Below are 14,545 nucleotides of genomic sequence, written 5' to 3'. Positions count from 1 at the left end.
CTTTGGTAATGCAGACTAATAAATTAACAAAAACATCTTGAATGTTCACAAAAGCTTCATTTCCCAAGAGACATACATACACATAAAAATCTGTCCGCAAAATACACCTATCTATATTTGCTTGTGTATTTATGCACATAGAGAAATATACATTACCATGCCATGATCAAATGTAAAAACACCAACATCTCGCCCGTGATGAATGTGATTTCGTCTTATAATAGGGTTTCCGTGGTTTTTAACCCAAATCCCAGCTAATGCATTATTAGAAATCTCATTATCCTCATATATCCCCTAAAAGGTTAGAAAAGAATGGCTTTAGGATGAGTTATAATAGTTAACAAAGAAAACAATAAAAAAGAGATAGCAAAAAAGAAATATGGAAGAAGTATTACCTGTGCATGATCTGTGATGTAGAGTCCAACATTTTCACAGTCACTTATGTTACAATGCTTGATAGTGGGACAAGCCCCTTGGCCACTAACACAAACTGCAGAACCAACTGAAAATGAAGTTCGTACATATAAAAATGAGATATTATATTTGTCTTTCATAGTATATGTGAAACAAATACCACCTGTTACATTTTTGCAATTGGAATAACTTGAATCGATTTTGTCTATTTTGTAATCTTGGCCTTTCAAAATACAATACTAAGCTAAATAAATTACATCTTATAGCAGTATAGCAATTTATATAATACTTAATTAAGGATATATAAAATACTCTGCTTTGAGCTCTGTGTAGGAATACAACAAACCACCTCCTGTTCTGGAAGTCTGCCAGACCACTCCTAGAAGAGCTGAATTGGGATGAACTGTAAGAAGCATAACACTTTCAAGTATTCCCCAGAATGGAACTTTTGCACACCCCTACCATAAATTATCAGTTAGGGATACCTGGGAACAAGTGAACAAACATTTAAAAAAGTAAAGCTCCAAGAACCCAAAGTCTGTTATTAAGTGGAAAATTCATATTAACACATGAAATTTCATCATCTAGGGAAGCAAGGTTCCATTACACACATAAACACAGTTTAGAAATTATCTACAAATAACCTTTTCTACTTTTTAATTATTTTACAAAGAAATTACATACCTGTACAAGTACTTCGGATAATACAATGATCTATTATTGGACTGCAGTTGACTGTAATCTCTAAGCAATGGTGAGCATTGTGATGTTGTGCAGATTTATCATCAGGGTTAAACTGAAATAACATACAATAAATCCCTTTATTAGCTATTCATTTCTTTCAGGGCCTGGTGGCTCAGCAGACTGATAGCATTGTGATTAATACCAGCTGTCTACAATTACTGTAAGTTCGAATCTCACCAGGCTCAAAGTTGATTCATCCTTCCATCCTTTCTAAGGTAGGTAAATTGAGGACCCAGTTTGTGGGGGCAATAAGGTGTCTCCGGAGAAGGGTGGCATATAAATCAAATTTTTTTAAAAAATGTTCAAGACAAGTATTTGCCTATGTTTTTTCTTACCCTGATTGTCATGTATCCAACATAAGCATCCTCTGATCCCTCCATGAAGACAAAGGTTGAATCTCTTGTGTTTTCAATAATGACTTTATCTGCTACTTTCCCAGGAGCTTTACAAAAATATAAAAATTTTAAATAAATTACTAGATGAAAATTATAAACCATAGTTTCTAGTTCCTTTAAAAAGTAGTAAGACAAGACCTGCCATCATGTTTTTTTTCTAAAATCAAACTTTATATTGAACAGTTCAGATGACAGTTTGAATTGTTTTAAGTCTACATTCAGCCCAGTAACTTTATTTTACACAAATTAAAAAACTGTTTTTCCTCAGATTAAGTCAGACATTAATTTTAATTTTAATAGAAGGAACTATACCATCAATCAAAGCTCAAATGACCAACAATGACTTTCATACTGTGGACATGACAAGCAAAGAGAAAATCTTTGTGCTCAGCAAGATTTAAGAAAATATACAGATAAAAGAAAACCAGCAATGTAATGGATTAATATGATTACAACAGTGATGGTTGCTATTCTAATAAGGATTAGTCACCTAACTGTAGAGAGAACTCAGTTGAGAACAACTATTCACAGAGTTGCCATGAGCCAATATTGACTTCACAACACAATCTCATTCAGGGCAGAGAAACAGAACTGATTGTAATGTATTAAACAGTTCAGGCTGTTATATATTATTGTAGAGTTCTTAAAATCAAAATAAGTTATAATGGTACTTACATCTGCACTATGTTTAATCAAATGAATATCTATTTGAAAAACCACCAGAAGGAGCACAAAGTTATAATTAATCATTTTAATTTTAATCTCAGCAGTGCTAATTTTGTCAAAAACAGATCATGCCAGACAAATCTTATTGCATTCTTTGACAATGGGGCAAAATTAGTGGACCGGAGGAATGCTGTGGATATAATTTACTTGGACTTCAGTAAGGCATTTGATAAAATAGACCACAACCTACTACTTCATAAAATAGAAAAATGTGGGTTAGACAGCATCACAACCAGATGGATTTGCAACTGGCTGACCAACTGCACTCAATGTGTAGTCCTCAATGGAACTGTATCTACATGGAGGGAAGTATGCAGTGGGGTACCTTAAAGCTCTGTTTTAGGCTCAGTACTCTTCAACGTCTTTATCAATTATTTGGATGAGGGAACAGATGGGGAACTCATCAAACTGGTGTTGCAGACAACACCAAGCTGGCAGGAACAACCAACACTCCAGAAGATAGATACAGTACCCCACTGCATACTTCCCTCCATGTAGATATAGTTCCATTGAGGACTACACATTGAGTGTGGTTGGTCTTTTCACTGAGAACCATTAGGGCAAGTAGCTCCATTCCTTTTCCTTTGCTCTGCTACAGAGGTGTGACCACTGTTCATTCTCCTAACTGCCACTTTCCGAGTAGGCAGAAAAGAAGGAATTGTAAGCAAGCTCATATGAACATGTAACAAACAGAAAAGTGTCACGGAAACAGTATCATTAATCAAATAATGCTCTTCTGAAGGCATTCTCTCTCTCTCTCTTTTTTTTGCAACAAATATTATTTTCTTCTGTGTGCAATGATCAATTCATTGAAAATGAAATACAACTCAAAAGATCCGTTAATGTCCATGGGAACTAAATGGATTCAGGAGTGTACTAGAAGATTTTGATTTGGAGGAGGCCAAGCAGGTGATTAAATATTTTTGCTGTCTAATGTCTTTTGATTACAAGACTGGAATATGCATATACATATAAATACATGTTTATTTATTTATTAGATTTATATTTATTTGTTTTTTTGAAACAGAAGTTCAAGGTGGCTTATATTGTAATTCCTCCCCTGATTTTAATCCCATGACACATTTTGGGTTTAGGGTCAGTGACTGGCCCAAAGCCACACCTGAGTTTCTGTGGCTGAGAGTCTAGAACCTCGATTTTCCTGCTCCTTAATCACTACATTACATTGGTATTAGATTAGGAAAACAGCACTTGGAAATTATTATTCTTTCTCCCATCATGTTTTCCTACCCACAAATATCACTCTGAGTTATTATAAGCTATTTGGGGAAGAAATATAACCTTCCCTCTCTCTCCTTCAAAAAAGACGAAAGCAGATATCATAAATTTTGAATGGTAAATCGTGCTATGAAAAAGGTTACCGTATTTTTCGGAGTATAAAACACACCGGAGTATAAGACTCACCTTAGTTTTTGGGGAGGAAAATAAGAAAAAAGCAGATTGGCAGGTGGATCGGCCTCCCAGAATACCCCCAATCAGCTGTTCCCAGAGGTGAATTTTAGCAATAGGTTTCTTGATTGTGAGCTCTGTGCCTTGCTTTTTTTTGCTTTTTTTTCTGCCTCTGAAACTTCTGAAACTCTGTTTCAGAAAAAACTTTCTTTTCCGCCTCTGAAAGCCTCCGAAACAGCTTCAGAAAACAAGCCTCTGAAGCTCTGTTTGGGGGCTTCTTTTCTGAAGCTCTGTTTGGGGCTTCTTTTCTGAAGCTTCATTTCTGATGCTTTTTTCTGCCTCTGAAACCTCTGTTTGAGAAGCTGGGTGGAGCTACATTCAGAGTATAAGACGCACCCAGATTTTCATCCTTTTTGGGGGAAAAAGGTGTGTCTAATACTCCGAAAAATACGGTATATCTTCCTATCTCCAACCAACACATACTTAACTAAACAGTTCGACTTCTGCAGGTGCTGTAATACTGGGATAACAGTTTAGGTCTTTCATACAATATTTAGCTTGGGCATGAGTTTATTCAGTTGCAAATGAATGAATGAAGATTTTAAGGTATCTGCAGTTCAACTAACCCTGACATGGTACTTATCTATATACTTGTGATAACTTGTTTTCAAACTGTGAGGTTAGTAGGACCTGGAGTGAATGATGCGAGTTCACCCACCATTGGTATTAGTCAACCCAGCATCCTAATCATGTGAGCTACTGCACTGCTCTATTTTTGGCATTTAATACTACATCATAATGTAATTTATTTTTCTGTTTAGTATAACGTATTACCATGTTTCCCTGAAAATAAGACCTTATCTTATATATATTTTTGCCACCAAAAAAGGCACCAGGTCTTATTTTCAAGGGGGGGGGGTGTTGTCCACTTGCGCATGTCGCCCCCGGCCTCCTTTTTGCTGTCAGAGGCCTTCAGGAACTTCTTTAGCTTTGGATAATTGCAACCAGGCCTCGCACATTTCGGCCCATTTCTTCTGCAGCCAACAAGGCTTTCCTGAAGGCCTCTGCAGCCAATAACAGAGCTCCGGATCTATCCGGAGCTCTGTTATCAGCTACAGAAGCCTTCAGGAAAATCTTGCTGGCTACAGAAGAAATGGGCCAAGGTGTGCGAGACCTGGCTGTAACTATCCAAGGTAGGTATTAGGACAGCTCCACCCATCCATCTCCACCCTAGCTTAATTTTTACTTGTGCACCCTGGAGTGGGCAGGGTCTTAATTAGGGGTTATTTTGGGGGTAGGGCTTATATTGGGTGCTCATGTAAAAATCAAGCTAGGACTTACTTTCTGAGTAGATTGTATTTTCAGGGAACACAGTAGCATGTTCCAAAAGGAAACCATTGCTTAATTTTTATATGCCACTTATCAAGATCCTGGTTTGCTTAGGATCTTAAATTGCTTCTAATTTTTTTTTTGTGTCCTGTCTGTTTGGGGGCAGGGGAGAACAAACCATCAGAAAAAAGACATAAAATAAGAAGTGGCCAAAACCTATTCATGATTTGTTGCAAGACAATTCTGTGTTAATGTGAAGTGCAAAACTAGTGTCTTTAAACTAAAATAACATTTAAAGACAAAAGGAAAATTTATTGACAATGAAATTGTATCCAATGGAGAAAAAAAAAATGGTGCAAAACACTGCATGGAAGCTTTCATTATAGTATAGGGACTTTCCATTGCAGAATACAAAAGTAAAAAACCCCAACACCATTAGGAAATTTATAATATCATCACTGTTATGGAAACTCCAGTTTATTAAGCTGATCCTTAATAAAGGGTCAGTAGAAAGGCTTTAGCAACAAAAAAATGCAGTATCAAGTATATAAGAGCCAAAATAAGTGAATTAGTTTTATCAAAAGTGCAAAATATAGAATACCGTATTTTTCGGAGTATAAGATGCACTTTTTTACCCCCCAAAACGGGGTGAAAATTTAGGTGCGTCTTATACACCAGCCCTGCCCACCCACTGGCCCCTACTCTTTGGCCTGTGCCTTGCAAACAAACAGCAAGAAAAAACAGCCCCTTCCAGATTCAGCATAGGTTAATCAGCAAAAGTTGATTAGATCGGCCTCCCGACTCTCAGCTGATTTGCTCTCAGCTGTTTTGTGCAAGGCTCTCCTGCTTGCTGCGAAGAATGCTGGAGCAGATTTTTTTTCCCTAGCTATGCTGAAAAAATGAAAATGAAAGTAAAGCAGGCTCTTTCCTGCAACATGACAAAATGAGGCAGAGAGAGATTTCTTTTTCTTTTTCCTCACCAAAAAAGGTAGGTGCAAACAATGGGAAATTTAGGACAAAAGAGGAGAGTTCAAGATTTTAAAACACAAAAGAAAAAAACCTCTATTTAACTAGGGAATTGTAATAATTGAGATACTATTAATTGTATATTGTGTTGAAAGCAGAAATGGTTAAGTTGTGGTTTGGAGGAATATATGGGGGAAATTATTTGGTTTATTATTATTGGTAAATATAATTAATTGATTTGTAAGAAATTGGATTGCATGGAAATAATTGGAATATTCATGTTCAGATTGATTAATATACAAAAAAGATAGTTATAACTAATTGATTTATATAAAAATGTTGAATTTGTATTAAACAATTGTAATATTAAATAATTAACCAATGTGAGGATGGATATAAAAATAGATGACAATGGGAAGGGATATAATATAGAATAGAAGGGAAAAATTGAATTTGATTAAGATTAGAGATGAGAATGAAGGGTAATATTGGTTTTTTTTAAAAAAAAAATAGATGAGGAATAAATATGGCAAAAAGGAAATATAGAAATTGTAAATTTAATTGAAATGACTAAACACTGTTTAAATTTGTGAACCAGCCAAATACTCTGTTCAAAAAAAATACATTGTATGTTTATATATGTGTTTGTCTAAAAAATTAAAAAAAAAACCTTTTAAAAAACAACAACCAAAAAAGGTAGGTGCGTCTTATACTCCGGTGCATCTTATACTCCAAAAAATACGGTAATTTCCACTTTAGCTCAGGAGTAAAGAGGAAGAACAATAAAACAATAATCAAAAAGAGAAATTATCTATTGCAAAATAAGTCGATTTGAAATACTGGATTAAAAGGAAGGAGGTAAACAATTTAAATGCTGGTCTCTTTCTAAGAAAGAAATCTGATGAGGCTGGACTTTATTAGGAAAGAGAAGAATGGGGGAGCTTGTTCAAGTTTTTAATGTTTCCTCAGAAACAAAAACAAAACAATATGAAATGAAATGAAATGAAATTATATAAAGAATGCTGTAGGAACTTGGTGTAGTAAAAAATAACTTATTAGTTTTGTAGTTTATTGTCTTGGTATTTTTCACATGACCATAAAGCAAGGGCTCTATTTATGAAAGTTAAATAGAATAGCCAATTAAAGCAAGTGATATTAAGATGTTTTTCAAACTGAATACCTGCACCAATCATCGTTATAGGTGATTCAATGTATATCCATTCATCTGTGTAAATGCCCGAGTGAACAAAGATAAGTCCATCAAAGTGAGCTTCTTGTACACCACCTAATGCATCTTCAATGGTGTCATAATACTAAAAGAAGACAAAGAAACTGTTTAGAGATAAATAGCTATTGAAAAAGTATACTAGCAATCAATTAGGGTGATTTTAAAACGTACCAGCATGTTTTCTCTTCCTTTGTATCTTGCTGGGTTGCTATAGAAATGTTCAGCAAATCCTGGCTTTACATGGGCTCCTTTATACTAAAATTTGAGGAAAAAAATGTTAAGTTATGGTAAACTGTACTTTTTGAGCTACTGCATTGCAAAACTCCTGGAAGTAATTCACATCACTTCAATACATCATTAATTGTGCTCAATAAATAGTTCTAAATTTTAGGCTATCAAGAACAGATATGAAAAGAATTTGGTGGAAGTTAGGAAATAGACCTAATTAGAATTTTATTAAGGTGCTTCCAACTTTAACAGGCAACACTAGGCATGTGTCCTTGGTCTGAAATATGTGAACTTCATTCTTAAAAATCAATGAACTTACTGGAATTTGCCATAAAACCAGGGGCAAAATGCTCCCAGTTCGACCAGATCGCCCGATCCGGTAGCGATGGCGGCGGGTGGTTCGGAGAACCGGTAGCAAAAATCCCTGCGCCCCCCCCCCCCCGCCCAGTTGAGCTGCACGATCATCAGAGGCTTTTTTTTTTTTTTACTTTTAAAAGCATTTTTTTCTACAATCTCTTCTGATGAAAAAATACTTTTAAAAGTAAAAAAAAAAGCCTCTGATGATCGCGCGGCTCAGCTGGGATCATCAGAGGCTTTTCAAAGCATTTTTTTCTGCAACCTCTTGGCCGAAGAGGTGGTAAAAAAAATGCTTTGGAAAGTCTCTGATGATCCCAGCTGAGTTCCCTGAGCGGCAGAGAGGCATTTTTTAAAAAGCCTCTCTGACAATCCCAGCTGAGTTCCTGATAGGCAGAGAGGCTTTTCAAAGCATTAGAAAAAATGCTTTGAAAAGTTTTTTTTTTAAAAGTTGGCCACGCCCACCGTCACATTACCCACCACCAAGCCACGCCCACAGAACAGGTAGTAACAACATTTCACCCCTGCATAAAACTGCTCAATAATGTATGAAGAATGCAAAAAAATATTATGCATTTTGTTGTTATACATTGCCTAAGCTGTGTTACTGCTTGCTTCAGACAGCAAAAATGAGGAAGAAGACTGAATAAAATAGACTATGAATAAAAAGATTTTCTAAAAATTCTCAACCTGTTGAATGTCATATTAATTACTATTCATTTGCTTTACCTGTATCACTTTTCTTGATTTCACAAATTATGTGAGAACAGAAAGTATGCGTGTTGAGTACCAAAGCTTCCCATTTTTGGAATCGTTTTTGACTTAAATTCTTGAATTCTCACTCAATGTTATTTATATTTCATTAGTATTACAGGTAGTCCTTCTTTATAGACTGCCTCATTTAGCGACCATTCATACTTATGAATGGTGATGAAAAAGCAATTTTACGACCAATCCTTGCATTTACGACCTATGCAGGTCTGTAAAGCAAAGGAAAGCTGCAATAAGGTCCTAAGTCGTGGATTTACTTAGTTATCGCTTTGCTGAACAACAGTGTCTGGAATCAAATGTGGTTGCTAAATGAAGACTACTTGTATACTACAATATAGACATACATTTATTTTCTTTTAAAAAAAACTAATCTCTCTTTATTCTCCCATACACTTTAATCAGTTCCTTCTACAGTTTTTAAGTTTTTCTATTAATATGTTCCTAATAGAACATTCTTCTCAAAATAAAAGGCACTCTTTCATTGCATTAGCCCAACAAACTGTATATTGAATGCCAATAACATCTTAAGAATTATATTTCATTAGGAATTTTAATGTAATTTTATTGTAATGTAATGAACTGAACCAGGGACTTAAGAAATAACGCTATCATGCCCGTAAGAGTGAATCAAGATCTCAAAAGTATAAATTGATTGAAGTGGGAAAGAAAGCAGATGAATAAATGTTAAGTAATGCTACCCTTGACTGTTCTTCAGCATTTCAACCATTGTAAAAATGCAACATAAATAAGAAGGGTTTAAAAACATATATATACCAGTTGCTGAAAGCTTTCTTTCCATGGATTTGGATGTTCATATTCTTCTGGATTTATTTGATAAAATTTACCAGGTTCAGGATGCATCATTGGACGTGTATATTCAAATACTTCCATATATAATCGCTTCCTGAGTAAAGACATTATGAATAGAAAATTGTGAATACATTTTAAGAGAACACAGATATAAGCTATACAGATTAAAATTATATGAAATTATAGTCATTAAGAGTAGTTTTTTAATATGAATTTCTTTGATTACAAGGACAAACATGAACAAGGAATTAAGTTTATGGGACTATAGAAGCATCTGGTTGAACAGAAATAATTGTTCATCAACTTGTTTTTTTCTCTTTTTCCTTCACAAATTAATCATCTCTTTCTACTAAAGATTCTTATATAAAAGCAAAATGTGTTGGTTTTTCCTGGAATTCTAAATTGAAAATTAAATCAGGCAACTGATCAATCATATTCTGAGTAACATTCATATAATTTTACATGATGATTAGTATATGAAACAATGCATTCTGAAAATAAAAGTATATATTATCTGTTACAAAATAGTCCTTCCTTAGATCAGTGTCTGAAGAGATGAAAGAACTAACACATTTTAGCATTGATTCGTGATTTATTCTGTGTTCAAATTCATTAACGTTTAGAGCTAGAGCTTTTATTTTTTTAGATGCTAGCTAAAATCAAGTTTTTTATGACAAATGAACTGCCCTTTTAAATATTTAGAGTCCACTAAATATTCTTATTATAATTTTGTTTTAATGGCTTCTTGTTTTTTTTTTTTTCCTGTTGCTGATTTTTTTCTATTTTACAAATCGTTGTTTGTATTTGTTTAAAAACATCATTAAAAAAAACTAGTCTTTACATCTCAGCAGGTGGCAGCATCTGGCCAATCTTCCAAGCTTGGAAACTAAGTAGGACTGTAAAGCTACACGGATGTGTCCCTAAAGTCATTAGTAGTAAAATTTGACTTAAGGAGTTTACTTAACAGTCAGCATTCAATATATATTGATATGGAGATAATCAGAACATTAGTAGCATAATTTTACAATGGTGAAGACAAAATTAGAAAAAGCAAAAAGCCTATAGACTTTTTGGAGAATTCAGAATTTTTTTCTGGATTTTTTTTAACAGTATTTCCACAATTCTGTGTGTAGAAATAGGTTTCTATTTTAAAAATAGCAAAATCTCCGTGATCAGCCAAATTAGACTGACAGGATGCATTAAAGAAGAATAGGTATACAGTTTGAAGTATGTGCCAAACAAAATTTCTTACAATTCAAATATCTATTTTCATTCAAGGTAATAAGAACTACTAAATAGGAATTCATTTGTCTTATGATGCTTGGTAACATGTATCATATTTCAGAATAATTAAGAATTATCTGTTCACTTACCACAAAATTGGATCATTAGCTAGCTCACTGAAGCGTTTACATACACACGCTGCTCTACAAAGATCTTGCTCCAGCAAGTACGAAAAGATTTTCAGAACCACTTCATCAGGTAATTTTTCTTGAAGATACTGTTCTGCAGGTGCTGCTATTAAAATATAAAATGTGAATAACAGGGTTGAATTGTCTGGATTATTTTCATCAAGAAAGATCATGAACATCTTGTATCTTTCTTATCCTCATGATCTGACTGAAAAGATGTTATAAAAAGCAGCCTGTAGGTTATTTATCAAAGCATAAAGCATAGGTATGTGTCCATCTTTATAAACTATAAAAATGATGATAAATTTTGAGTAAATTATAACAAACAACCATGCTTAGCAATCAATATGGACAGGTAGTGAACAGCACTGAATTTCTGTTGTTTCTTTTAATCTTCCTGATACTTGCACACAGTAAACAGAAACCACTCAAAAGATTTGGATATCTCATAATTTCAAGTAAAGAGCCATCAAGGAAGGCAAGCTCATATTCCAAAATCCAGTCTCCACATTCCTGTATATTCATAACACTCAAGATATCCATGGCTGGTGGAGATCTTCAACAGTTTTTCTGCGATAGGAGAAACTAGCTTCTAGTTTAATTCCTAATTTAATGAACAATTTCAACAACAGACTTCTACACAAAGGGGATAGGCAATATGTAAGCAAACCCTTATCCTACAAAAGTTAAGCCAACAAGGGTAGATAGCCACCTTTGCTGATGAAGAACAAAGGAATACACAAAACAGCTTTGATTTGTGTTGTATTGTATAAACTGAGAGCTTCAAAGACATAGCACTCACAGACTGGTGTGAGTTCAGCTGTCTGGATGATAGGAAAATACAGGAAGAGAAGGGAATAAAAAGTTCTCCATTACAATGCCCAGAAGTTCCTAAAGGAATTCTTCATTCCAAATGGAATGCCTTCTTCAAAAACATTCATCTAATGTAATGGCTTTATATATTTTATTCCATTTGCTTGAGCTGCTTAAATATAATAAAAATAATAAATAAGGGCACACTGGTACAACTGCAATGGGAAGAAGAAAAGGCACATTAAATAACAAAGAACATATATTACTCTTCAAATAAATATCTTTGTAACAGTCAAGAGATCACAGACAAAGAGAGCAACTAAATTCTTAATATTTATATTAAGAATTGATATTAATACTTTTATATTAAATGGTTTGCTTAAAGTTTTGAGAATAAAAAAAATCTCTGTGTCCAATTTACTGTAGGCAGGGTTTATGGGTTTTATTTTTTCCAGTTTCTCTTCCAGAAAATTGTAGTTACTTGCACATATAGCTGGCAACTGACTGAAAAGGGGGGATGATAGGTGGAACTCTTGCTGCTACTAAAGCTGCACAGAGGCACTTTGATAGTGAGATGAGCAGCATGTAAATTTAATGAATAAAATAAACTGCATAAACAACATTAGCATTACTACAAAGACAATGTGTAGATACACATCAATCAAACTAGCATTGTGCTAGACATTTATTCAACTGCACTGGAAATACTTCTGTGCAAAGTAAATTAGTGTACACCTACATCTTTGCATTATCAACCTGCAAAATAAAGCACCATGCAACATTCATGAAAATAGTAATCTACATGAACTCTAACTTCCTCAGAAGAACCACAGCAGTAACATACAAACTAGCTAGCAACATGCAACTGTTAAAATCTTCTGTCCGCTATGTTTAACTGTTTCCTCTCCATATAATGTCATCCTGTCTAAGGTTAATAGCAACAACATGTTGCTAGTTTTTGTTGCAATCTGGCCAAGCTACAATAAATTTGAGGTAACAAGCAGGACCAATCAGAAGCCAAGGAATATCAGCTCAACTGGAGTGCTTGCAACAACCTCAAAATGACACCTCTTGAAACAACTAAATTGTCTCATGCTTGGAACATAACTTTAGAAAACACAATTCATGCTCAGAACACTCAAAAACAGGTGTTTTGAGGTTGGAACATTTCAAGGTTACAGTGCTATAATCAGGGGTGAAATTCAGCAGGTTCTGAGACGTTCTGGAGAACCGGTAGCAGAAATTTTGAGTAGTTCGGAGAACCAGCAAATAACACCTCTGGCTGGCCCAAGTGGGGTGGGAATGGAGATTTTGCAGTATCCTTCCCCAGCCAAGCCAAGCCACACCCACCAAGCCACACCATGCCTACCAAGACACGCCCACAGAACCGGTAGTAAAAAAATTTGAATTCCACCACTGGCTATAATCTTTACTATATCTGTAGAGGCTGAGATTTTTCTACTTCCTCCTAAAACGACTCATAGGATTGCATTGTTCAGAAGTGCTATTAATTGCATCTATCAGTTAAAATTATTTCTCATCTACATGGCAAACAGAACTACTTGCTTTGCATTGTTCAGAAGTGCTATTAATTGCATCTATCAGTTAAAATTATTTCTCATCTACATGGCAAACAGAACTACTTGCTACACATAGCCCTTACTGCTATCTTGTTTGAAATTAAAATTAGATTACTTAAAACAAAGAGGTCTAAAGTCAACATCCTAATTGCTTTCCATTTAAAAAATTCAAAGGAAGCATGGAAGACTAAAATTTTGGGATGGAATGCCCATACAACAGGGATTACCTGATAAATCCTGTAATTTTCCAGATACTCTAGCACGTTTTGCTCGATGGCCAAAGTTTTCTGTAGCTGAAGTAGAAGCACCCTGACAAGAAAAAAGTAAAAACATTTTAAGCAGCTCTTCTACCTACTAGATTCAGTCAAGCATCCCAACCAATCTTCTTCAAATTTGTATTGGTTTTGGTATTCTTACATATGCTCTCTTCACAACACACTCTGGACTAGATTATGCCCACAGTTGTTATTTATCTACTCTAAAAAGTTTCTTTTTAAAAAAATACCTCCATATTGCTCTTTGCAGGACAAGCTGTTCTTTTAGGTAAAAGAGTTTTTCTGCGAAGTTGGTATGGACTATTTTGTGCACCAGGACCCGATTCTTCTGCAACCATATCTGCAGGTACATCATCATCTACCAAGAAACAAAAAATAACTTATATTATTTTATCAGAAACAAAGTACACATTATAGATTGTCACACAAAAATAACATTATTTTATCACAATAGGAAAGACTTTTCTGTTTGTAATTAAATTATAGGAAGTCAAAGCTGATGTATTAATGCAGTTATCAGTCACATGTCCATCTCAGTTAAATATTATGCTGCATATTTATATTTAATGTTAGTAAACATAACTGCACTGTATTCATATATTTTAAACTTTTAAAATCCTTATATTAACAGAGAAGTACACTTTACAAATAAACTATAGAATGTTTCAATTGAAGTAATAAAGGATTTGTTAGCTCTTCAGAATCCTTCAGATACCACAAAAATGGTTTTGTTGCAGTAGTTGAATAGAAGGGACTTTGGAGGTGTTCTAGTCCCCTGCTCAAGCAGAAGAACCTATACCCATGATGGCGAACCTGTGGCACGTGGAGCCATATCTGTGGGCATGCGAGCGTTGCCCTAGCTCAGCTCCAGCACGTATGCATGCGCCAGCCAGCTGGTTTTCAGGCCTTCCGGGCCCACTGGAAGACGGGAAACGGGCTGTTTCTGGCCTCCAAAGGGCCTCCCGGGGGGGGGCATTTTTACCCTCCCCAGCTCCTAGAAAGCCTCTGGAGCCTGCGGAGAGTGAAAAACAGGCCTTCTGGTCCCACCGGAAGTCAGGAAATGGGCCGTTTCCAGCCTCCGGGAGGGTGGGGA

At 35.1% G+C, this 14,545-nt stretch overlaps 1 protein-coding gene across 2 annotated transcripts in view; it reads right to left on the bottom strand.

The window, feature by feature from the left end:
• FBXO11 (F-box protein 11) overlaps nucleotides 1-14,545 on the bottom strand; it is a 77,509-nt gene that overhangs the window by 10,730 nt on the left and 52,234 nt on the right. The window contains exons 2-11 of one of the 2 annotated variants that reach the window (XM_070932276.1): nucleotides 13,683-13,810; nucleotides 13,405-13,486; nucleotides 10,746-10,890; nucleotides 9,337-9,466; nucleotides 7,381-7,464; nucleotides 7,162-7,294; nucleotides 1,494-1,600; nucleotides 1,099-1,210; nucleotides 396-502; nucleotides 157-294 (exon numbers count right to left, since the gene is read on the bottom strand). In XM_070932276.1, coding sequence (XP_070788377.1) covers nucleotides 157-294; nucleotides 396-502; nucleotides 1,099-1,210; nucleotides 1,494-1,600; nucleotides 7,162-7,294; nucleotides 7,381-7,464; nucleotides 9,337-9,466; nucleotides 10,746-10,890; nucleotides 13,405-13,486; nucleotides 13,683-13,810 — 1,166 coding nt within the window. The remainder of the gene's footprint in view (nucleotides 1-156; nucleotides 295-395; nucleotides 503-1,098; nucleotides 1,211-1,493; nucleotides 1,601-7,161; nucleotides 7,295-7,380; nucleotides 7,465-9,336; nucleotides 9,467-10,745; nucleotides 10,891-13,404; nucleotides 13,487-13,682; nucleotides 13,811-14,545) is intronic. The other variant, XM_070932277.1, reaches the window with a different exon arrangement.

Source organism: Pituophis catenifer, unplaced genomic scaffold (assembly GCF_029215685.1).
Source record: "Pituophis catenifer annectens isolate HBS135680 unplaced genomic scaffold, rPitCat1.0.hap2 SCAF_1, whole genome shotgun sequence".
Taxonomy (NCBI): Eukaryota; Metazoa; Chordata; class Lepidosauria; order Squamata; family Colubridae; genus Pituophis; species Pituophis catenifer.
Note: the sequence above shows the minus strand (reverse complement) of the source record. Positions and strands in the feature narration are given on the sequence as shown.